Here is a 15,627-nt window from a genome sequence, read left to right on the forward strand (position 1 = left end):
ATGAATTCAGAGTGTTTCGGGATTTCTTAGTTTTCATAATCATTTCTAGAGGAACTGGTGGGTGGTAACAGAATCAAAATTTCTTAAGATGAGCAGAAAATTGATCAGGAATAGAGTTTTTGTTTTTATTTATGCTAAGACAGTTGAAGTAACCTTTAGTCTGCTAGAAAGTTCTAGGTCAATTAGAAATTGGGTTGGTGAAAGGAAAATCAGTTTTAAATTAATCAGCAATATAATTTTCTTGGTAATGAAAGACTGGCTTCTTCATCCTGGTGTGAAAAAGAGTTCTGAGAGGAGATGGAAAGAATGCGGCCTGAAGAGATCTAAATTAACAGGGAGCCCATAACAAGCACAAAGATGATCTTTTCTCATCCTATGACACTGTTGACAATAATGTGCCTTAAAGGCAGCAAAACTGCTAGCTTTGGCTCCTCCCCAGATACGCTTCACATGCCAACGTTGACCCACGGTACCCCACTCCCAGGGTATCTTATTACCAAAGCTTCCCACCATAACAGTCATCATGCCATGATCTTACCAGTGACAGTGTCATTTAGTGGCTTTTCCCAGTCCAAGATGACAAATGAGGGGCACCCTTCCACAGTGACCACAGTGAGGTTGGTGGGTGGGTTCTGTGGTGGGCTGGTGGCATTCCCCTCTGTGGCATCCTCTTTGGGGAACCGTTTGACGGAGTCAGTAATGGAGCAGGGACTGTCGTCAGGCTTTTGGAGGTATCGCACATGAGGACCTGTGAGAGAGAGGACCCTTGACATTTAACATTTTTGCAACTCGTGAAGAAGATGGAAGTGAGCTCATAAATACAATTTGAGGACATTTGGTCTCATATTATAAGCAGATGGTTGAAAGCCATGATGTGGATGGTTCAAACTAGGAAAATTCAAAATCTTGCCTCTGAGACACAGGATATAGGGTGGTGTTGATCTACTTACTGAATAGGTTTAGCTTATGCTAATATCAAAAAGTAATTTGATCCCCTAAGCATAGTTTAGAGTTCATAATTTATGGGGCACTGGGTCTTACCTCAGTAGTGGGAAATAATTAACTCCATACTAAACACAGTTCTGGTCCCACCCAATAAATTTTAAAAACCAGACTCAAAAGAATCAAGTAGCTTCAAGTATTTTACTGTATCCCAGAACAAAACTCAAGAATATTCTAGGAATAATAAAAAAAAAAAATCCAGCACCTAACAGGTAAAATTCATAGGAAAATATTACCTATAATAAGGAGAGAAAAATCAATCAATTGAAACCAATGCAGATCTCACATAGATGTTAGAATAATCAGATAAGAATTATAGTTATTACTATAATCCACATGTTCAAAAAGTTAGTAAAGACATGTATGATATTAAAAAGGACCCAAATCAAATTTCTAGAGATGAAAGCTACAAGATAAAAGATGCATTGGATAGAATTAATACCTATAAGATAATGCAGAATAAATGATTAGTGAACTCAAAGACATAGCAATAAAAACTATCCAAAAAGAGGGAGAGACGATAAAAATTAAAAATAACGAACATTACTGAGCTGTGGGGACCATTTCTGGTGGTCTCATATACATGTAATTGGAGTAGTAAAGGTAAAGAAGTGGGTGGGCAGAAAAAAATATTTTAAGAAATAATGGTCCCAAATCTTCCAAATGTGATAAAACTTCTAAACCTATAGAGGCAAAAAGCTCAAAGATACCTAGGAACAACAAAAATGTAGAAAACTATATGCTGGTCATCATCAAGTTTCTCAAAACAAGTGATAAAGAGAAAATCCTTAAAGGAGGCAGACAAAAAAAGACACGTTATATACAGAACAACAAAGATAAGGGTTTTGGCAGATTTCCTACTAGGAAGAATGCAAGTGAGAGGCATTGGAGCAGCATCTTCAATTATTGAAATAAAAGACATCATTTAGAATCTAACAAGTAGTGAAAATACCTTAAAAGCAAAACACTTTTTCTAGACATACAAAATCTGTAAGGACTTATTTACCAGAAGACCCACACTAAGAGAAATATTAAAGGAAGTCTTTCAGATAGGAAGGAAACAATGCCGACAGGAATGTGGAGCCACACAAAGGGATGAAAAGCGCAGTGACAGTAAACACATAGGTAACATACACAATGTTTTTCTTATTATTCTTTCTAAAAAAGTTTACTGTTTAAACACAAATAAAAACTCCTTACGGTAATGTATATAACACGTAAAAGTAAAATGTATGACAATAATAGTCCAAAGGCCAAGAGGGGAGCAAAGCTATGCTAGTGTGAGGTTCTTATATGTGAGGTTGTACATTATCACTGGATGGCAGATTGTGATAAGTTAAAGATACACGCTATAAACCCCAAAGCAACCATTAAAATAATAAAACAAAGTTACAGCTAATAAGACAACAAAAAAGATTAAATGAAATTGTAACATACTCAACCTAAAAGAAGATTGACAAAGAGGAAAAAAGGGAACAAAGAATAGATGGGAAAAATAGAAAGCAAATAGCAAGATGAAGATTTAAATGTACCAATATCAATAGCCACACTAAATGTAAGGCTACACACACCCAAAATAAAATGCAGTCTGGGCGTGATGGCTCATGCCTATAATCCCAGCACTTTGGGAGGCCGAGGCGGGCGGATCACTGGCAGTCAGGAGTTTGAGAGCAGCCTGGCCAACATGGTGAAACTACATGTCTCTACTACAAATACAAAAATTATGGGCATGGTGGTGGGCATCGGTAGTCTCAGCTGCTCGGGGAGGCTGAGGCAGGAGAATCACTTGAACCCAGGAAGTGGAGGTTGCAGTGAGTCAAGATCACACCACTACACTTCCGCCTGTGCAACAGAGCGAGATTCCATCTCAAAAAACAAACAAACAAACAAACAAAAAAACCTATTCTGAATAGCTCTATACCTATTAAAGAAAGTGAATTCTATTAAAAATTGATACACTGAGTTTCATTAAAATTACAAGACACACACTGGGAAAAAATATTTTCAAAGTATGTATCTAAAAAAGGTCTTGTATCCAGAAAATATAGATTCTCAAAATTCTACATTAAACAAGCAACTCCATTTTTTAAATTTGGCAAAAAAATTGGAAATAGCAAAAAAGATATATAGATGGCAAATAAGCACATAAGATGTTCAGTGTTATTAATTGTTAGGTGGTTGCAAATTAAAACCATAATCAGATACCATTACACACCTACTAAAATGGCTAAAATAAAAAAAGACTGACCATACCAAATGTTGGTGAGGATTTGGAGGAACTAGAACTCTCATCTCTGCTGACAGAAAGGTAAAACAGTACAACTACTTTGGAAAACAGTCTCTTAAAACGTTATACACACACTTATATGCCATGTAGCCACCCCCTCCTAGGTATTTGTCCAAAGGAATGAAAGCATATGTCTATACAAAGACATGTACATGAATGGACATAATAGCTTTATCAGTGAAAAAAAATTGCAATGCCACGAACACATTTACTAAAGAAACAAATTACTGAATATCCAAATAATAGAATGCTAGTATACATGCAGCAACATAGGTGACTCTCCAAATATTTATGCTGATAAAAGAAGCTTGACAATAAAAAGAGTTCATACTGTATGTTTTCATTTATATAAAATTTCATAAAGTACATACTACAGTATGGCAGGCCTGTTGTCACATAGGCACGGGGGGGTTGAGTGGGAGAAAGAAGAGAAAGGGATTGCAAAGATACATGATGAAACTTTTGGATGTCATATATGTGTTATTATCTTGATTGTGATGATGGTCTCATGGGTATATGCATATGTTAAAATTCATCAAATGTTACATTTCAGAAAAAAATTATAAATGCAAATACTGGGCTCTATATCTCTCCTACTGTGGTAGACTGTTGTTCAAAACTATTCTTTATGTCCATAGGAGAAGTATTCTTCCCCAATCCTTGATTTGAACTTGGCTGTGTGACATTTTTTGGCCAATGGATATTGGTAGATATGACACAAAAAGGAGCTTTAAATGTGGTTTTGCATTTGGACACTCCCCGTCTTGATTTTGCCTTATTATGAAAGTGGCTTCCCCTGGGTCATTGTTGGTTGTTCATCCTGGGAATCAGAGTAAACACATGTGGGGTGAACCTGAGTCCAACCCACAAGAGGCCCAGTTGTACCTGCTGCTAGAAGCAGAACCACTAAGCTAAACACATCCTAGATCAGCTGACACTCAGTTGACTTGCAGACACATGAAAAATAAATCCTTATTATTATAGTAAGTTACTAAGATTTGGGGTTTGTTACACAGCAATAACTGGCTGATACACCTACCAAAAATAGCCTTTTCAAATGTGAGATTCACAGCCAACCATACATACCTTTGAATCTTGGCTTCCCAAGAGGATCAGTTTCTCTTGTTGGGCTTGAGCTAAAGTCAGTTATATTTTCTGAGAATGGAAAATAATGAACAATTTTGGCAAAAGATAAAAAAGCTTCACAATACAATGTAAACGTTGTAGACTAAAGATACTCAATATTTCTTCTTGTAAACTGCTTGCAATTTTGACTTTTTAAAATTACACATATTCATCTACAATATAAGGCCTTTAGTTGTATCCTGCTGCAAGGTATTCTATAGTGTGAGTAATGAATTACAAGTTATAACCAAGTGGTTAACATGCACTAATAACTTAAGGTATGTGTAGTTAGTAATAATGTGATTTAGTGGTAGCATTAAGTAGTCTAGATCTTTTTATGAACCAAAGTTAGGCAGTTTCTTCTAGGTCTGCTAAGGGAAGGACAATACTCTATAAGGAAGTGTTGAAAATAAGTATAATTTTAAAATTAAAAACAACCATATTAATAAAATGGAGTAAAATAGAAGACCTCAAACTGAGACTCCCCCATCCCCACCACCATCTAAAATCTTTTGCACCTCACAGCTAAGTATCCAGTGAGAACGGATTGCCATACGAACCCAGTTCTTCTCCAGAGGCAGGAACTGTTGGTTGCTTTATATCTGTCGCTATTCTCTCCAAGGGAGTTCCAGTAGGTCTGAGTGTTGACCTCAGGGGTGGTATGGTTATTGGGCCTGATGAAATGATTCCTGTAATGTAGAGCCAAAGTAGTCAGGCTTTACAGGAACACTGCCAAGTTTCTATAAACATTTATTCAGTAAATGTTTTTAAGCACTTACTATGTGGCTTGGCATTATAGACCAGCCTTGGAGAGAAAACAAGACCTGATTCTTAGTGGAGACAGATGTGTGAGCCAAGTATATCAAAGCATAATTATAGACGTTATGAAAAAGTACTAGATAACATCACAGAGGGGCGTGTAAGAAGAGGGAGTGGTTATGTCTGTGAGTTAAGATGGAGGGTTGTCGGGTTGCATCGGGCAGAGAAATGCCTTCACAGAGGATGTGCCAATAGAGGAGAACTAATTAGTAGGTAGAGACAAGAGCTGTATTATAGACAGAGATTATAACAAGAACCACGTCAGGGAAGCATGCAATAGCCTGGTGTGTTTAACTTGAAGGGGTACAATAAGAGCTGAGCGTGGAGGGGCAAGGAGGGGCAGATCATGAAAGAAGTTGAATACCATGGATTTGGATGTTATTTTTAGGGACTGAGTCAGTTGTGTAGGCAAGAGAAAGGAAGGTGAACTACAGCAAAGGCAGTGGAACTGGATGGAAGGGGTGGACATGAGAGCTGTCAGGGAGACTCAGTGGCAAGCCTGGAAGATGGCTAGAGAAGAAGGAAAAAGATTCCTAGGGTTAATGTCCATGATTCTGGCCTGGTGGCCAGTGTAGTGCTACCCTGATTGCTATATTCAACAGTGACTCCTCCACTCGTAAAACACTTATAAGTCCCTAAAACTGGATCCATCCCAAGGTCCAGGCAAGTCTGGGTGTTTAGAGTCGAAAGGAGACTAGATTGAATTTTACGTTCCACCTGGAAGAAGGAGTCACTCTTGGGCAATAGAGAGTCAAAGGATACAAGCCTGTCCCAAGGACTATGGCCCGGCATGGAATCAGGGCTGAGTAGTCAGATGGGTCTCTGGCCTGGCCTCCAGGGATGCATGTTCCTGACGCTAGTGGGTATGAGCCACAATAAGAGGTCAAGCAGAACCCAAGAGAAGTTGCACTGCAGTCCACAGGGCTTTTCAGAGTTGGCAGAGTCAACCGGAAATGCAGTCATAGCAAAGCATTTTCATCCTGGTGAGGACAGTGGGACTCAGAAGCCTGGGTAGATCTGGAGATTGAGGGCAAGTGGCACACGTCACATGGCAGCCCCAGACTGTGCTCACAGACACATGTGAGAGCCTCAGAGGACTCCAGGAAATGGTGCTGGAATTCAAGATACACTTTCTGTGATGCTAATCAGGCCACATCTGTCCCAGTGCCCTCAATTATTGTTTGGCTCCTCAGTGCGGCCGTTTGCCTGGAGTTAAAGGTGAATGGCGGAGGGTGAGGGTGGAGAGTGGGGACTAGGGTTCATCTCAGAAGTGGAATGTGTTTACAGTTTTTCTTCAGGCTGGGTGGGCTGTACCAAAGCTACATTTACTGACAGGAGAGAACCAGGGTTTGTATGGCAGGCACCAAGGCCATCAAACAGCTCCTTAAGGCACACAGCCTCACAGCATTGCTCTGGAGCGGGCCCCCAAGTGGCACACTCAGGCATCACCCTGTGGCTCATCCAGTCCGATCAGCAAGCCGCTGGAGCTCAAGTCACAGCTGCCCCAGGTTACAATAAATGGTGAAGCCCAGTCTCCTAGCAAGGCCATGCCACTGGGCCTTGACTCAGATAGGCACCAGAGGCATGGACGGGAGGCTGCTCCCTCCTTCAGCCGGGGGAAAATGACCTAGAGTTCACTGTGCGCCTGGGACATCCTACAAGCCCCAACACAATAGCCTCCTTTCATCCTGTGAGAACAGTGACACTCCCTTTCACGGCGATCCACATCAGTTCCATCTTTCACAGCTGTTTGAACACTTTTATCCCGATTCCACCTACAAAATATTTAGGAAGTAGTGTTCTGGAGAGAGGGAGGAAAGATGGGAAACATGCTGCAATTTGCTGGCAGGTCCTAGGTGAAGAGCCCTGAGTATGAGGTAAAGCTTCCGTCTGAACTGGGTCAATTTTACTTACTCAATTTCATTCCTTTTTTCACTTCATTATTACTTATAAAATATCCTCTATGTGCTAAGCATGGGATTTGGTTCTGGGAATTCGGAGAGAAAAAAACAAGGACTTTGTCATCACAGAGCTCACAGTCTAGCACGGGAAGAGAAGTATGCAAACAAACAGGTCTGAAACAATTTTCTGTTTGCTCTAACAGAGGTGTATGTCAAGGACAAGAACAGAGAAGCAGTGCCAAGATGACCTTGAGGAGTTAGGGAAGGTTTTTAAAGAAAAGGATGAAGTCTGAGTATCCCAAGCCTGGAAAGGATCATTCTAGAGGGAGGAGCAATGTGTGTGCCCAGGCATGGAGGAAGAGGCAGCTTGCCTCCAAAACATATTCCTGTCTTGTTGCACAGGCTAGGCCTTTCAGCCACCCTGAATATTTTAGTCCCAAATCTTCCCCTGAGCACCACAATACCAGGCCTGGCGTGAAGGCTGTTGGATAGGAGAGCTTTCAGTGGGACATACAGGATTTTGTTTCAGGAGACAGAATAAGTCAATGACAAGTCATCACATCTGTTGTTCCCAGGGCCTTGGCAATGTACAGCATCTTGTCCAAAATAATCCATTTGTTGAAGGGCCTGAGTCAGCTTCAATCTAGGCTCCAAGCACTCAGACATCTAGGAAGCAAATTTGCCTATATGCAGAGGGATGGTTTCCTTCTTTCAGTCCAAGTGTCAGGTTATAAGTCCTCAAAGTCATCATTTACAGTGTCTAGTCTTCAGGGCCAACACAAACGTGTCACACACATCAATAGTGTGCCTGTTGCTAGCACACCAAGAAGAGTTTACGTTGGCTAGTAAAACCGAAATCATGGCGGGAGAAGGAAGTTACGTGACTAACGTACCTGCACTTCCTGGCTTTCCAGTGACATTATTTGGTGGTAAAGGTTTTCTTCGTGGGGGTGTAGGTCTGGGTGGCAAGGGTGGGCGGCGAGTCCCTGGGATTGTGTATAAGAGATTGTATTTTAGATAAAGTCATTATAAAGATTCACTATCGAAAAAAACACAGGGTTTTTAAAAATAAAAAATAATGTTTGATAATTAGTAGTTGGATGACAGAGAATAGATTCTACAGAAAAGTGCACACAAATAATATATTCTGATATTCCTATAAATTAATATTGGTAATGTACCCAGGGATAACCAAGCACTTTAGTATACAGAAAACACGTCTTCATTATAGACGAATATACAGTTGAGCCCTTCATATCTGTGGGTTCCCCATCAGTTAATTCAAACAACTGTGGATGGACAACTTTTTTTTTTTTTTATGCTTAGTGTTTTTTTTGTTTTTTGGTTTTTGTTTTGGAAAACTTTTTTAAAAACCACAATAAAAATAACAATACAACAACAGCAAAACACAAAATACAATATAACAACTATTTATATTGCATTAGGTATTATAATAATCTAGGGATGATTTAAAGTATATGGGAAGATGTGCATGGGTTATATGCAAACACTATATCATTTTATACAAGGGATTCGAGCATCCTCAGATTTTAGTATTTGAGGAAAATCCTGGGACCAATCCCCCATAGATACCAAGAGATGACTGTACATAGGTATACCTACTTTTGGAAAGGCTATATACACATATAGAATTTAACATCTTTCATTTTCCATATAGACTTAACAGGAGCACTTCTGAACTTTATTATCCTCAGCTGCCTTTTATTTTGAGCCTACAATTTCTTATGCCATTTTAGTTTCAAATTGTTAAAGCATAGATTTTCTCCTTTTGTGGGTGTTTTACTCCATTCTCAGCTCTATTATGTAACTGTAATTAAAACCCTTTAGAACTTCTCAAAGATTACATTGAGGTAACCCTGACGGCTGGAACAAGTCTGTATCTGTGGGGAGCAGACTCACTGTGAACCGTTGTGGGAGTTGTGTACCGCACAAAGACACTGGCCCAGGAGGTGTAAGTGGGGGACAAAGCTTAGCACCTGCTCTGTTCATCCACTTACGAGCTCTCATGCAAGGCTGTCAGCCCAGAGGAAGGGCATTGCTTTTCTCATTGTCTGCCTAAAGGGTGGGGTACACAGGCACCTTTTCATAATTTGCAGAAAGACTGGCGAGGTCAAAGGTGCTTGGAGAAGTCCACTTTAACTTAACCACATTTTACGTCTTGTGCTACAGTTAAACAATTTATATCTTTTTTTTTTTTGGTATAATATATGTTGGTTTTAAAATCTCCAAGAAAAATTGTCAATCCAGGAAAATGCCTGGTATACTAGTAAGAGAAAGACTCTGTGTGTGTGTGTGTGTTCAGGAGTATACTGGTGGTTGACATTAATAAAAGTCCTTATTCAATCCAAAGGCATTCTGAGTCACCAGATTCATACTTTTGGCCTATTACATAGAGCATACTCTTAAATCAGGAACATAAGTAATCACAGGCAAAAAAAATTGTAATAAATTACACAAGAGCAAAACTTAAGCACGATCAAAACTGGAAACCACGGTGATTCTGCAGCATGTGCCCATTATGGCCCCTCAGAACATTATAGAAAGTAATGATTAAGTTAGTATCATGTCGGAAGTTCCTATTAATATTTAATTTGTGCATGGAGCACTTTTAATTCCTCCAAAGATAATATTCCAAATGTTTTCCTAGCAATACCCATGCACTGTATGCATGGTTCTGATACTTTGGGGACTGTGTGGATGTTGCTGTTTTTGCCACAATAAATGATACTGCAGTTACCATCCAAGTTTCAGAGCTGAGCTGTCATAAAAGTCAGCATATCATTCCTTACCTGGCTTCTTAGTGGGGTGGGGAGAGTCCACTGATACATTTCTATCAGCACCTGATGGCTTGGGTGCTTGCTTGACTCCTATGAGCAGAGATAATGAAAGGGAATAAACATATATTTAAACAAAACATGTTCCATGGGAACTTTGTAGAGCTGTCAGTAACAACGTACATTCTTTGCAGAGCAGGCACATTGGTGTTTTTATGCCAAGACATTTTAACGGGCTTCTACTATCTGGCTATAGAAAAAAATAAAAACCCTACATTCACTAGTTGTGATGTTTTCTCTGTAGAATTAGCATTTCATGGTAAATTGCGGTTTTGTCCAAATCTTTCAAGAAACTCATCCTGCACTGCCTTACTGGGTGGTATTGCCTCACCAGGTGGGATTTCATTTATGGTAACTGGCCACCTTTTGCCAATATTCATCAGTACAGTTCGTAATTCAAAAAAAATTTTTTTTCTTCCAATCCCTCTATGCCCATTAAAAAACCCCACACCTTAGAATTCCAGTGTGTTTGGGTTTATACTTAATAAATTGACTTTAAAATTATTCCTGGAGTGGCATTAGCTATAAGGCTATTGAGGCCACAAATGATGTTTTGGGATTTGTAAATTAGCCCTGGGCAGGCCTATAACTCTACATTACTGTTTGAAAGAAACTGATTTGAAAATCACGTTGTGTGTTATTTTGTCTCCTAAGCCCCTCAATAATCTCGTGGTTATTACTAGCCATTTGTCTAAATACCCAGGCTTGGACTTTGGGTAGCAATTCCAAAGGGAACTAATTAGGTTTTTGTCATATTTTAAAAATTATTCTTTTGTATTATAAAATAATCTTCCTTGGTTTGGGTGACAGTATTCATTACAAAAGAATAGAAACAGACATTTTTAGAAGTTCAACAGTAAAAATCACTTCAGAAATAATGACCTGTCCTAAAAAAGAATTCATACTACTTTGAGGACCTGACTGTAATTTACATATTAAAAAATAGGAATGAAATGTTTACATTAATATACTAGTTAGTACATTAACAATGACAGCAACCCTGTTTTGAGGGCTCACTGTGTTCCAGAAACTGTTTGGGGACATTATATACTCGATTCCATTTAATGTGTGGGCAGATATATTAAATATACAACAGAAGCTTTGCCTCCTCAAAGTAAGATGACATTTTCACATTAATTTATGACATCCAGGGGATGAACCTAATATTGCAATCCCACATCCTCTGCTGCTTGAGTAAGAGATAAAATATATACAATCATGGAGAAATTACATACGGAATCATGAATTAAAGCTTATTTGTGGTTGGAAAAAAAATGTTTCTGGGGGCAATGACTTTTGTGACTAATCCCATAGGCAGGCCACAAGCAAATGGTTCATTAGCCTTCCTCCTGTGTCTCACTGTCAGGGGTAGTGGGGAAGGGAAATGGCTCATTTGAGTGGTTACTCTGTGAACAGCACAGGGAATTGAAGAATACCTGCATGTGGGTCACTGGGTAACTTGGCTTGCCAAGGTTTGATTTACCACGATTTCTCCAGGGTAACAAAAAGTTTTATATACTCTAGAAGGCCAGTAGGCTGTTGTCTTGAGTAGACCCTTCTTTACAGCCCTTTTCCAAATCTTCCTGCCCTTGAAAACCAAAGTATTTTGATCCAATACTGTGCCAGTGCCTTACATATTCATGATTTGACTTAATCCTTACAACCCTGTGTGTGTGGAATACAATCTACGTCCCACAGATGAGAAAACCCAAGGCAAGAGGAAATGAAGCAATTTGCCCGAGGTCTCACAGCTAAGAAGCAGTGGGATCCAGGCCTACATATGCCAGGATCCAAAGCCTATCTCTTCAGCACTAAGAGGCAAAGCGCAGAGTATTTACTGTCCTCTGATCATTTTCTCCCTGCTATTCATCACAGTAACTCTGAGTGAATATATTCCTAAAGCCCTCTACTCTGTCTCTTGGGTGACTTGAGCTGCCACCACGGTGTGAGGGCTAAATGGCCATAGCTGGCAAGCATGTGTTATCCAGTCATGCCACGGGTGTTTGGGACTCAGAAAATAGTCCAAGGCTGACAGCAGTCACTGACCAGGCATATCCAGATCCACCAAGTCACAGGGGCTGGTAGGTTAGAAATCTAGGAGCTCTAGCTTAGAGCTAGGTTCCCACATGTGCTTGTAATTTCCTACCTCTAAGCTTTTGCACATGTTAGTTGCTCCATTTAAAATGCCTATTTTCATTCTTACCACTTTTAAGATTTTGCACAGTTACATTATACATAAGACCAAAGATACACATTGCCTAGCCCTCTTTTTTTAATCCAGGGAGGAACTGGAAGAAACAAGCCATTTTCTATGTAGGTGGAGACAGAGGCATCATATTCTTATGATCCTTAGATACAGGTTCCCAAATCAAACAGAGAATCAGCTGCAAAACCGGACTTTCTCCAGCCTTTAGAAGTGGACAGAAGCCAGTGGTGCCTGAAAGCATTGGGAAGGGCCATGCAAAAGGCAGCTGTGTGGCTCACTGGAAAGATCTGGGGACAGGAGACTGAGCTCTTGTTCTGGACTTGCTCTCTTGCACCTGGCTGCGGTTTAGGCATTTCACCCGGGCCAGAACCGGAGAGACTAGAGAACACCTCTTGCCCTGAGTCAGAGGACAGCAAATGAAAGGCCAAAGGTAGCAGAGAGGCAATGGGAAGAGAAAGGAGAAAATCAGTAAGAGATACTGAAGAGAACGAATTCTCAGGAATTGGCACCCAGTCAGACAGTCTGGCCCAAGCTGTGACCTGACTTCTTTTTCCCTCAGGCAGGATTAATCGACACATCTTCTAAAGGGCAGAGTCAGCTCTGTAAGCACCAAGACTTGAGCCTCAGAATGAGCCCCCAACTGCCATATGGGAGTCCTCCAAAAATCTCTGGATTTACATAGTTCACCCCTCAGCAATTTATCGTCCAAAACGAAGTAAGAAATTGGGTACTTTTAACCATGGTAACAAAAACTTTGCAAACAAACAGAGTAAACTGGAAATCAGTTCTTAAATGTACCAGTGACTTCATTCCCTGTGATCAAAAAGGGGTGATATTTATGGATGATTGGTTTCTGCACTCTTGTCCCAAATCTTAGCACCTGGCTAAAAAGCCAGCGGCAGGGAGCCAGCAGGCTGGAAGATTTAGTTACAGCCCAGAAAAACACATTCCTCAGCCTGAGGGGACTGGATTCTCGTGCAGCACACTCATGGGGGGGCAGTAAATCGTGGTTCCCTCATTAGGGTGTAGAGAAAGGAGTCTAGGATTCAGGTTTTTAACAATATCTGTCAAATCACATGTGCCAAGGTGGTTTCAGATTTATGCTTTGCCTGGTATATGATGGGCTTTCAATAAATGTTGGCTGAATGAAAAAAAATAGGTGCACAACTTCCCTCAGGGAGAAAGTCAGAGAGATTGTCTAGCACTGGGATTGGCAAACTTTTTCTGTGCTTGCTTTCATAGCACAATGGCAGAATTAAATATCTGTGAAAGAGACTGTTTTGCCCACAGAGTTGAAAACATTTATCCTTTACAGAAAGTCTGCCAACCCCATGCTAGACAAGAAATATTTTCACCTTTGTGAACCATACTGTCTCTGTCACAACTATTCAACTCTGCCATTGTACTGTGGAAGTACCTTTGTACACAATACACATTGTACACAGTACAATGTGAAAGCTAGATGTGTTCCAATAAAACTTTATTTACAGAAACAGGCAATGAGCCAGATTTGGCCTGTGGGGCTGTAGTTTGCACAATCGCTTGGCCCAGTGTGTGCATGGCTTGTTGCATCTCTGTAGGCAGGTCTCAAGGAGATTTTAATAGGTAGGACACATCAGCTAAGCTGAGACATGTCTCTGGAAACCACGGAAAAGCAGAATGCTAGAAAAATGACCCACTTTAGACCTCAACCTCTGGCAGGCTACTTTCTAACCTTGGGGTAGAGCAATATCTACCTACACATACATGTGTAAAATACACATACATCAGGTAAAACATAATGATGTTGTGAAATAAGATACACTGGACTCAAGATATTCCTGGGGCTTATGGAATCACGAGATTTTTATAGAGACCTCAACAGTCAAAGGTCTGTAGTCTTTAGGCCTCAGAATCTGTTTTTCTTTTTTTAAGCCTTCCAAGGGCACAATATTAGGTGGTCTAAAACCATAAATAACATATCCTACAGGAACTACAAGTTAAAACCACATTGAGATAACACCTTACTCCTGCAAGAATGGCCACTATCAAAAGTCAAAAAACCATAGATGATGGCGTGGATGTGGGGAAAAGGACCACTTATACATCGCTGGTGGGAATGTAAATTAGCACAACCTCTGTGGAAAATAGTTTGGAGATTCCTTAAAGAACGAATAGTAGAACTATACCATTTGACCCAGCAATCCTACTACTGGGTATCTACTTAAAGGAAAATAAGTCATTATGTGAAAAAGACACATGCATATGTATGTTTATTGCAGCACAATTCACAATTGCAAAGATACGGAACCAACTTAAGTGCCCATTGACTAATGAGTGGATAAAGAAAATGTTTGGTATATATACACCATGGAATACTACTCAGTGATAAAAAAGGAACACGACAATGTCTTTTGCAGCAATTTGGATGGATCTAGAGACCATTATTCTAAGTGAAGTAACTCAGGAGTGGAAAACCAAAAACCGGATGTTCTCACTTAAAAGTGGGAAGTAAGCTGTAAGTACACAAAGGCATACAGAGTGATATAATGAACATTAGAGACTCAGAACGGGGAGGGTGAGAGGAGGCTAGGGATAAAAACCTGCAATGTATTAGGTACAATGTACACTACTCAGGTGATGAGTGCACTAAAATCTTAAATTCACTGCTGTATAATTCATCCATGTATATCCATGTAACAACAAAACCCAAAAGCCATTGAAATAAATTTTTAAAAATAAAATTAAAGAGTATGTCCTATAGATCACAAACACTTCCTTTATCAACTAATTTTTTTAAATGTGAAATATCTGAGTTGAAAACTTCAGCAAGAAAAACTATAGGAAAATGTGTGTGAGATGGATAATAAAGATAAACATTCTAAGATGTCAAAGTTGAACATGAAATCAGTTAACACAAAAATGATGCATTAAAAGAGTCAACAGAGGCTGAAAGTGTGGATGTGACAGTAGAATTGTGTCAGAGAAGAAAATAAACTTTTGCGTACAGCTGCATTTCTATAAAGAAGTCTGATCAAAACTATGCAGAATCAAAGGAAGGTGGACTCAGGTAAGTCTATAACCTGGAGAGGAGAGATTTTTAAATACTTCTTCCTCACCAGTTTCTTAAAGTAGTATTCTCTAGGCAAATATCTGAGAGTTGCTGTTTTTCTTAATCATATGCTACATAGATAATCATGTTATCTATAATTTCTGAATTTTATGCCATTTACTTCTTTTCTCGCCTACTGCATTGGCTAAACATTCACTACTATATTCAATAGAAGTGGCAAAAATAGAAATCCCTGCTGTATTCTCCATCTTAGGAGAAAAGTGTTTAGTCTTTCACCATTAAGTACAGTGTTAGTTGCAGCTTTTTTCTAGTCCATTGCCTTAACCACTTGGCCACAACTGCTGCTGGTGTGAATTTTGGCAGTTGTAGCTTTTTCACAG

General features: G+C 39.7%; 1 protein-coding gene across 16 annotated transcripts in view; it reads right to left on the reverse strand.

Annotated features, from left to right (window-relative positions):
* The window catches only part of ABI3BP (ABI family member 3 binding protein), a 248,598-nt gene that overhangs the window by 22,921 nt on the left and 210,050 nt on the right, over positions 1-15,627 (reverse strand). For all 16 annotated transcript variants that reach the window (XM_031662974.1, XM_021933977.2, XM_031662969.1 and 13 more), the window contains 5 exons: positions 9,945-10,022; positions 8,028-8,120; positions 4,975-5,103; positions 4,376-4,444; positions 539-748 (listed from right to left, as the gene is read on the reverse strand). In XM_031662974.1, the coding sequence (XP_031518834.1) occupies positions 539-748; positions 4,376-4,444; positions 4,975-5,103; positions 8,028-8,120; positions 9,945-10,022 (579 nt within the window). The remainder of the gene's footprint in view (positions 1-538; positions 749-4,375; positions 4,445-4,974; positions 5,104-8,027; positions 8,121-9,944; positions 10,023-15,627) is intronic.

Source organism: Papio anubis, chromosome 2 (genome assembly GCF_008728515.1).
Source record: "Papio anubis isolate 15944 chromosome 2, Panubis1.0, whole genome shotgun sequence".
NCBI classification, from domain to species: domain Eukaryota; kingdom Metazoa; phylum Chordata; class Mammalia; order Primates; family Cercopithecidae; genus Papio; species Papio anubis.